Source organism: Mustela putorius, unplaced genomic scaffold (genome assembly GCF_011764305.1).
Source record: "Mustela putorius furo isolate JIRA1106 unplaced genomic scaffold, ASM1176430v1.1 tig00000127_pilon_pilon_pilon, whole genome shotgun sequence".
NCBI lineage: Eukaryota > Metazoa > Chordata > Mammalia > Carnivora > Mustelidae > Mustela > Mustela putorius.
This window is the reverse complement of record NW_025421288.1, coordinates 8,109,645-8,120,098: the sequence shown is the minus strand read 5'-3', so window position 1 is coordinate 8,120,098 and position 10,454 is coordinate 8,109,645. Positions and strand designations below refer to the sequence as shown.

Sequence of the window (10,454 nt, the reverse complement as noted above, 5' to 3'; positions counted from 1 at the left end):
GAGAAGCCACTGGAGGAGTTGTCCTTGGGCAAACAGTAGTAATCTATGACCAGAGGAACAATTAGAGTCCTCGAAAACAAAGCCAAAAGACTCTATATACATCCATCCTTCATGCTTGGTTAAACACAGTTGTGAGTTGAACCAAAGTTTCTAGAAAATTAGGCATATGTCAACAAAGAATCTAGGAGGTGACTCAAACAGTGAGTTGACACCAGATGTTGTTTGACTTCAAGGTGTCAACAACTCTGGGGGAATATGTTCAGTGGAGATTGAACTTTAGACCCTGCTCCCATGTAGCTATCTTTCTGCTGTGTCAGGTAGCTATAGGCTGAGGAGTGTGTGTGTGTTTGGTAAAATACACATGAGATAAAATTTACCATTCAAACTTTTTAAATGTACAACTCCACTACATTAAGTATATTCACAATGTTGTAATAGCTATGTATTTGCAGAAGTCATCTCAAACAGAAACTCTGCATGCAGTAAATACTTTATAAACTTCTATCCTCCAAGCCCTGACTTTGCAGTCATGCTTTATCTCAACTTGCACTCTCTAGCAGCAGCTCATGAGGGAATATATTCCTATATGAAAATCCTGGTTTATTAGTTTTATAACAGTGGAGCTAATGAGTATCCCTAAAAAGAGTAGGGTTGGTGGTTTACAGTAGTAGCTAAGGAAAGGTCTCAAGGCAGGAGGTGGTTGGCAAGCTGAGTGAGAAAAGCATGGAGCTCTTGATTTCAGGGTCATGAGTTTGAACCCTACATATTGGGTGTAGAGATTACTTAATCTCCATATTGGGTGTAGAGATTACTTAAATAAAAATAAAACATAAAACCAAAATGTCTCAAGGTGACCACCACAGTGATGCTGGGGGTTCCCTGAGTGTCATGGAGATTCTTGTCTTCCTCCCACCATGAACACATGGCAACTGACTCCCCAGACACTGGGCTACTGCCACCTAAAGAAAATGGAGATGAAGAAATGAGGATTGCATGGATTCTACCTGCAGAGAGATCTGTATATTGGTGCTGGTGGGGCTGGTGAGCAGTCTGGGCATGGGTTGCTTTTTTTTTTTTTTCATTTATTTATTTTCAGCATAACAGTATCATTATTTTTTCACCACACCCAGTGCTCCATGCAATCCGTGCCCTCTATAATACCCACCACCTAGTACCCCGACCTCCCACCCCCCCCACACTTCAAACCCCTCAGATTGTTTTTCAGAGTCCATACTCTCTCATGATTTACCTCCCCTTCCAATTTACCCCAACCCCCTTATCTCTAACTCCCCATGTCCTCCTGGCATAAAAACAGACACATAGAGCAGTGGAAAAGAGTAGAGAGCCCAGATATAGACCCTCAACTCTATGGTCAAATAATCTTCGACAAAACAGGAAAAAATATACAGTGGAAAAAAGACAGTCTCTTCAATAAATGGTGCTGGGAAAACTGGGCAGCTATATGTAGAAGAATGAAACTCGACCATTCTCTTACACTATACACAAAGATAAACTCAAAATGGATAAAAGACCTCAACGTGAGACAGGAATCCATCAGAATCCTAGAGGAGAACATAGGCAGTAATCTCTTCGATATCAGACACAGGAACTTCTTTCAAGATATGTCTCCAAAGGCAAAGGAAATGAAAGCAAAGATGAACTTTTGGGACTTCATCAAAGTCAAAAGCTTCTGCACAGCAAAGGAAACAGTCGAGAAAACAGAGGCAACCCACGAAATGAGAGAAGATATTTGCAAATGACAGTACAGACAAAAAGTTGATATCCAGGATCTATAAAGAACTCCTCAAACTCAACACACACAAAACAGATAATCTAATCAAAATGGACAGAAGATATGAACAGACACTTCTCCAATGAAGACACACAAATGGCTATCAGACACACGAAAAAATGTTCATCATCACTAGCCATCAGGGAGATTCAAATTAAAACCACATTGAGATATCACCTTACACCAGTTAGAATAGCCAAAATAGCAAGACAGGAAACAACATGTGTTGGAGAGGATGTGGAGAAAGGGGAACCCTCTTCCACTGTTGATGCGAATGCAAGTTGGTGCAGCCACTTTGGAGAACAGTGTAGAGATTCCTCAGGAAATTAAAAATAGAGCTTCCCTATGACCCTGCAACTTCACTACTGGGTATTTACCCCAAAGATACAGAGGTAGTGAAAAGAAGGGCCACGTATGCCCCAATATTTATAGCAGCAATGACCACAGTCCCCAAACTGTAGAAAGAACCAAGATGCCCTTTAATGGACGAATCAATAAGGAAGATGTGGTCCATATACACTATGGAATATTGTGCCTCCATCAGAAAGGATGAATACCCAACTTTTGTAGCAACATGGACAGGACTGGAAGAGATTATGCTGAGTGAAATAAGTCAAGCAGAGAGAGTCAATTATCATATGGTTTCACTTATTTGTGGAGCATAACAAATAGCATGGAGGACAAGGGGAGTTAGAGGGGAAAAGGGAGTTGGGGGAAATTGGAAGGGGAGGTGAACCATGAGAGACTATGGACTTTGAAAGACCATCTGAGGGTTTTGAAGGGGCGGGGGGCGGGGAGGTTGGGGAAACCAGGTGGTGGGTGTTATAGAGGGCACGGATTGCATGGAGCACTGGGTGTGGTGCAAAAATAATGAATACTGTTATGTTGAAAATAAATTAAAAAAAATGCTTCAAAGTATAGGGATAGAGGGAACATTCCTGAACTTCATCAAATCTGTCTATGAAAGACCCACAGCAAATATAATCCTCAATGGGAAAAAACTTGCAGCCTTCACGTTGAGATCAGGAACACGACAAGGATGCTCACTCTCACCACTCTTGTTCAACATAGTATTAGAAGTCCTAGCAACAGCAATCAGACAGCAAAGAGAAATAAAAGGTATCCAAATTGGCAATGACGAAGTCAAACTCTCTCTCTCTTCACAGATGACATGATTCTTTATACAGAAAACCCGAAAGACTCCACCCCCAAACTACTAGAACTCATACAACAATTCAGCAATGTGGCAGGATACAAAGTCAATGTACAGAAATCAGTGGCTTTCTTATACACTAACAATGAAAATACAGAAAGGGAAATTAGAAAATCGATTCCATTTACGATAGCACCAAGAACCATAAGATACCTGGGAATAAACCTCACCAAAGAGGTAAAGAAACTGTACTCAAGGAACTACAGAACACTCATGAAAGAAATTGAAGAAGACACAAAAAGATGAAAGACCATTCTGAACCAGAAAAGACCTTGAATAGCCAAAGGGTTATTGAAAAAGAAAGCCAAAGTTGGTGGCATCACAATTCCGGACTTCAAACTCTATTACAAAGCTGTCATCATCAAGACAGCATGGTACTGGCACAAAAACAGACACATAGATCAATGGAACAGAATAGAGAGCCCAGAAATAGACCCTCAACTCTATGGTCAATTATCTTTGACAAAGCAGGAAAGAATGTCCAATGGAAAAAAGACAGCCTCTTCAATAAATGGTGCTGGGAAAATTGGACAGCCACATGCAGAAAAATGAAATTGGACCATTTTCTTACACCACACACAAAAAATAGACTCAAAATGGATGAAGGACCTCAATGTGAGAAAGGATTCCATCAAAATCCTTGAGGAGAACACAGGCAGCAACCTCTTCGACCTCAGCCACAGCAACATCTTCCTAGGAACATCGCCAAAGGCAAGGGAAACAAGGGCAAAAATGAACTATTGGGATTTCATCAAGATCAAAAGCTTTTTCACAGCAAAGGAAACAGTTAACAAAATCAAAAGACAACTGACAGAATGGGAGAAGATATTTGCAAACGACATATCAGATAAAGAACTAGTGTCCAAAATCTATAAAGAACTTAGCAAACTCCACACCCAAAGAACAAATAATCCAATCAAGAAATGGGCAGAGGACATGAACAGACATTTCTGCAAAGAAGACATCCAGATGGCCAACAGACACATGAAAGAGTGCTCCATAGCACTCGGCATCAGGGAAATACAAATCAAAACCACAATGAGATATCACCTCACACCAATCAGAATGGCTAAAATCAACAAGTCAGGAAATGACAGATGCTGGCGAGGGTGCGGAGAAAGGGGAACCCTCCTACACTGTTGGTGGGAATGCAAGCTGGTGCAGCCACTCTGGAAAACAGCATGGAGGTTCCTCAAAATGTTGAAAATAGAACTGCCTTATGACCCAGCAATTGCACTACTGGGTATTTACCCTAAAGACACAAACGTAGTGATCCAAAGGGGCACGTGCACCCGAATGTTTATAGCAGCAATGTCCACAATAGCCAAACTATGGAAAGAACCTAGATGTCCATCAACAGATGAATGGATAAATAAGATGTGGTATATATACACAATGGAATACTATGCAGCCATCAAAAGAAATGAAATCTTGCCATTTGTGACAACATGGATGGAACTAGAGCGTATCATGCTTAGCGAAATAAGTCAAGCAGAGAAAGACAACTATTATATGATCTCCCTGATATGAGGAAGTGGTGATGCAACATGGGGGCTTAAGTGGGTAGGAGAAGAATCAATGAAACAAGATGGGATTGGGAGGGAGACAAACCACAAGTGACTCTTAATCTCACAAAACAAACTGAGGGTTGCTGGGGGAAAGGGGGTGGGGAGAAAGGGGCGGGGTTATGGACATTGGGGTGGGTATGTGCTTTGGTGAGTGCTGTGAAGTGTGTAAACCTGGCGATTCACAGACCTGTACCCCTGGGGATAAAAAATATATGTTTATAAAAAATAAAAAATAAAAAAAAAGATGAAATACCATTCCATGCTCATGAATCAGAAGAATGAACATTGTTAAAATGTCTATACTGCCTAGAACAATCTATACTTTTAATGCCATTCTGATCAAAATACCACCGGTATTTTTCAAAAAGCTAGAACCCCATATATTTTAAATGAAGGAGATAGAGGGAGATTGACAGACACAGAAAAGAAAAAGGGAATGGGACCACATAGGGCAGAGATCAGAGTGATGGGACACAAGACAAGGAATGTTGGTTTCCACCCATCAGCAGCCATGAATAGATTTTCACCTCAACCTTCCAGAGGGAGCACAATGATTTCAGGAAGGTGTTATAGACTTTGGATTCTGTCATTCAAGCATTGAGAAAAAATTGGTGTAGGCTACTATCATAGTGTTTTGCAGCAGCCAGTGGAAACTAATCCTAATTTTCTTTTCTTTTTCTTTTTTAAAAAAGATTTTATTTATTTATTTGACAGAGAGAGAGAGAGAGAGAAAGAGAGAGAGCACGCAAGCAGGGAGAGTGGCAGGGAGAGGGAGAATCAGTCTCCTGATGAGCAGAGAGCCTGATGCGGGGCTTGATCCCAGGACCCTGGGATCATGACTTGAGCTGAAGGCAGATGCTTAACTGACTGAGACACCCAGGTACCCCTAATCCAAATTTTCTGCATCAGGTGCCTTATTGCTTGTGGTCTTGGGGAAAAAGGGAGGCTCATGGAAGGTAGAGCAGGTTGCTGTAGGCAGTGCATACAGTTTTCTACATTTCTTTTAAAGTAACTGTGAAGTCTTGATTGGAATTTTCCAGATGGCAGCTGGGTGCTGTGTCTGGAGCTCTCAGGAAAATGTTAGGGAGAAGCATTAGCTTGAGGTGTTGAGTGGGCTGGACCTTGATGAGCAATGCGCAGGTGCAGACTCAAAAAGAGCTTAAGGATGAACCCTGGAGATTCACTAAAAATTGAGAAGTATATGGAAAACAAATTATATCAGAGAATTCATAGGATCAAATCCAGAGTGAAGGTGTCAGGATGGAGCAGGTTGGTTGTGGTTGTGATAAGGACAGTGGTGCTTCTGGTTGAGAACCATGTGACTAGCCAGACAGTTAGGCCATGGGTATCCTCCATACAAAACCATAGCAGGAATATTTGTATCATTTATTACTCCGAAACTTCATTTTCACTCATGGCCATGTGATGGGAAATCTAAAAAGTGATGCATGATGATTCTTGGGCAAGTTTTTCCTCTTGTGGTCCCTACTCCCCAGAGTGCCATGAGTAACTTGACATTAGCTTTCCAAAATTTACTATTGACAACTCCCAGTGACCACTTCATGACAAAGAACACCCCAACTCAAGGCCAGAGACTGTGGGATAATAACAAGATAAATAAAAAAGTGCAGGGAAACTGATTTATTGAAGCAAGATGTTGAAACCTTTACATTTTCCAGAATAGGTGATTATTGCAAGACAGATGTATTAGTTTATCAGATTATAGACATTTCAGCAGGATTTTCCCCTGAAACAGATAAAGGAGAGAGAAGTTCAGTCATGATGCTCCTGGGGATGACACCTTAACACAGACTCTACTCACAAGACCTTGTCTGTGAAGTTTCAGCCAACAAAAGGCAAGTAGAGTGGGCACAAGACAGGATACCAGGGAGGATAGTAAACTAAATACACTTGACATAATATAACAACGAAGCAAGTCAGGAAAATCTATTTCCATAGTCTGGCAAATTAAAGCCTGAGGTGACCCAAGAGTAAGACTCAAGTTTCTAACGGAAGGAGGAGCGGCCCAGGACTCTTTTCTTTGCTATCCCAAGGGGAAGGACTCCAATTTTTCACTGCAGTGGAGATACGGAGGTAGAGACTGGAATAGGGGTGGGAGGGGACTTTGGGTATGCTGCTTTCAAGAGAGTCCCAGATTCAGGGTGTGGAAAATCAACCAGATTGCACATGTCTTCTCAGCACTGAACACCCAGTCCCTGTGGGCCTTTGTGTCTGAACCTCATGACCTAAATCCAGCAGTGGATGGGCTGAGAGACACCTTCAAGTATCTTATTTCTAGACAAATACATAATTTAAGTGTTTCTCCCTCACATGTGACTACAGGAGATAGTGGAAGGACGTTTTCTGGACATGGGTGTGATAAGGGAGAGAGTTGTAGGCATGGAGTGGTGAAGTAGGCTAAGATATGAGGGTTAGGCCTTGGACTGCAGAAGCTGGCAGAGTGCCCAGCCATCTGCCCTCCAAGCTGACAGAGGTCTGAGTTCCCTTCTTTCCAGCTCTCTCCCTAACACTCCCAACATGCCCCTGGGATTCCCCTGTGACTATGTCCACTCGGGGGGGGGATCTTGCCCTCAGGAAAGCTCCCAGGTAAGGAGGCAGCCAGACTTTGGTCCTTCAACATCACTGCTTGGGGCCCCAGGTATCCTCCTCCTCAGGACACTATGGGGAACCTGATATCCAGGGAAGTGACCTGAGAAGGAAAAACATTCCCAGGTTTTCTGTTCAGCCTTTGTATACCTCCCCAGGTATAATATCATCCACCCTGGGGCCACTGGTCATCCTATCAGCAGTGAACAGGGAGGCAACTACCTCCACCACCTGTGCCCGTGACAGAGCAGCACCTTTATTTCCTTCCTGGCTGCTTAGCTGAGCAGAAGCCTCTATACACAAAGAAGAAAGGAATTACCAATGCCTTCTCAATTAGCATTCTGGACATAAGGGACATTTCATCTGTGCAGGCCTTCACTTGCATCTTGGCCTCAATGAATTCTGGAGGTGCGTTATATTTCTCAAGTGTTTTCTCGTACATGTTTTTTTCTTGAAGAAGGAAGCCTGTCATATCAGTTGCTAAGTCTGGACAGGTGATTGCATTGGCTGGTGAAGAAAAAGAAATATAATCAATATAAGGAAAGTCCATTTTCCCCGATGGCTTCCTGATGTTAGAGCTAGACAGGAATAGAAAGGTCATATGATCCCTTCCCACCGTAGCACCAATGACAATGGGTGAACAGGGAACCTGTGACTTCATATTGAAGAGCCCTCAGAGGATCTAGGACGAGAATATAGGCTTACTGATACCTAGTTCAGTTTTTATCTTTTTAAAATCACATTCCCTTCTTTCCAAGACTCTCCTGGTTTTCTGGAATTTACTTTCTTTATATTTCAAATAATTAAGTTTTGCCTGAATAGAATGACACCTTGTTTTTGTCTTGGATTTTGGGTTAGAGGAGATTTTAGTAATCAATTGTTAAGTGAATGGTAGAGTCAGGTCTTTCCCGAGAGCAGAGAAGGGGTGGGTTGTTCTGGAGAAGATCACGTCACACTCTTTATATGGTGGAAGATCCCACTTTGAGACAGAATAATAAGACTGACTTTCTCTGCTTGACTTATTTCACTCGGCCTAGTCAATTATCATGCGGTGTCACTTACTCGTGGAACATAAGGAATAGCATGGAGGAGGGGGAGATGAACCATGAGAGACTGTGGACTCTGAGAAACAAACTGAGGGTTTTAGAGGTGAGGGTAGGGTGGGGGGATGGATTGGCTCAGTGATGGTTATTAAGGAGGGCATGTATTGCATGGAGCACTGGGTGTTATATGTAAACAATGAATCTTGAAAAACTATATCAAAAACCAATGTCATACTGTATGGTGACTAACATAATATAATAATAAAAAAATTCAGAGCTCAGAAGGCCAAACATTAGGAATGGCCTCTCATTTAGTTAATTATTAGGTATCTCCAGCAAAGGGTCTCTTAATGGATGTCCCTGTACTCATATTTATTTAAATTTCTATTTTTATTTATTTATTTTTAAAAATCTACTTATTTTCTTTGTTTATTTAAAGTAAGTTAAAATAAATCATCTGCTATTAAAAAATAAAGAGGAAGATTATGTTATTGAATGCAGATATGGTTAAAAAGCTAAACACACGCATATAAACACAAACTCCCAGGTAAGCAGTTTGAACACATTTAAAGCTCATACACAAAGCAATGGCTAGCTCTGTTATTCTTGCATGGATGTACAGAATTCCTTAGAGAGGGTGGGAGACAGGGAATGGGGCTCTTTCCTGATCCCTCTGGAATTGTGTGGAGACCTAAAGTGACCACTTTTCCTACTGTGGATTCTCTACACCTCATGTCTTTGTAACCATGCTGTAGCCAGGGAGGTATCCTGTCAGGATCTAATCTGACCCCTGATCAGCTGTCACACCATGCAAAGAATTTGAGAGAGGTTTAAATCAGAGGCAAAGGAGGAAGTAAGAGGATGTTTAGAAAGCCAGATGAAATAGAAAGACTGAATAAGAGTTGGGTTAGTCTCAAGGTTAAGCAGACATTGTGGAATGGATGGCTAGAATTAATCAAGATAAGCAGAAATTCCACCCCTCAGAATGAACATGTTCTACTACAAAATACTGGTATCACTCCTAGAAAACCAGGAGGACTGGTAGATACAGTGAAATCTATTCACTAGTAGATACAGTGAATGCTGTATATTTCAGAGCCCCCTTGAAGATTCATTATCAAATATTAAAAGAACACTGGCTCTTCTGGAAGTGAAAACCTTCCCCAAACCTTTCCAACTGTATCATTTTATGAGTCTGAATCCATGAGTGAAAAATCTGTGGACTCAACTGGCACCTGAAAAACTCTGGGAAGGATTATGTCTGGGAAGTACCAGATACTGGCAGGAGCACCAAAGCTAGACCCATGACGGACTTAATCTCACTCCACTACTATAGCTTCTCTTGTGGTATCTGTCAAACCCAACCATGACAAAGGACTTGGAGAGATAAAGCATTTTGTTGAAGGTCAAAGGTCTGATAAGTGGCAGAGCCATGATTCACACCTAAATTTATGTTCTCTTGCTTCTGAAACAGAGATCACAGATAAGGAGGGAGGCCTCAGTGGAAATTCTTAAAATTTGTCTGTAATAATTTGTTGTACAACTTCCAGGGTGTTGGCAACTCACAAAATTAGCCCTGGGTTGGGAGTGGGGGCAGGAGGCTAGTTCACAAGTAGAGGAAAAGGAGTAAAGCCACTTAAGGTCACCTAGTTCAGACAGGGGTACTCACCAGGGCTGGTGCCAGTCTGATGAGAAATAGCACTCACCTTCATAGCAGTAAAGAGCCAGAGTGATCAGTAGGACACTCAGGAATAGCTTCATGGTGTATTTTCCTTCAAGTTCTCGGCTTTAGTGAGTGGTGAGCAATTAGAAGCTTATATCAGGAGACTGGGGAACCTAGGCTACTTATACCTAGACAGCCTCCCTGGTGCTGCCCAAATAAACATGTGGTCTGGCCACAGCCCTGGCTTCCAGCCCTAGCTTCCTCAGTGAGTGCTCACGCCATCCATCAGTGTCATAGACCCCAATGACTTGGTCAAAGTTACTGTTCAAAGAGCAAAGAAAACTTTTGGGACTTTGTCAAGATTAAAAACCTGCACAGCAAAAGAAACAGTCAATGAAATAAAGAGGCAACTCATGAATGGGAGAAGATATTTGCAAATGACACTATAGACAAAGGGCTTATATCCCAGATCTATAAAGAACTGCTGACCCTAGTGGGAGGAATGAGTGGTTTTTGTATTCCAAGAGAAGACAATGAGAAGAGGAAGACTACCTCCCTAATACTACTT

At 41.9% G+C, this 10,454-nt stretch overlaps 1 protein-coding gene across 1 annotated transcript; it reads right to left on the bottom strand.

Moving 5' to 3' along the window:
- Window positions 1-6,208: 6,208 nt before the first annotated feature.
- On the bottom strand, window positions 6,209-10,024 carry LOC101670884 (secretoglobin family 1D member-like). The gene is made up of 3 exons (XM_004770307.2): window positions 9,930-10,024; window positions 7,500-7,687; window positions 6,209-6,320 (listed from the first exon to the last, which is right to left on the bottom strand). Exons 1-3 carry the CDS (start codon window positions 9,982-9,984, stop codon window positions 6,294-6,296), a joined length of 270 nt encoding a protein of 89 aa, XP_004770364.1. The 5' UTR covers window positions 9,985-10,024; the 3' UTR covers window positions 6,209-6,293.
- Between the last annotated feature and the right edge of the window lie 430 nt (window positions 10,025-10,454).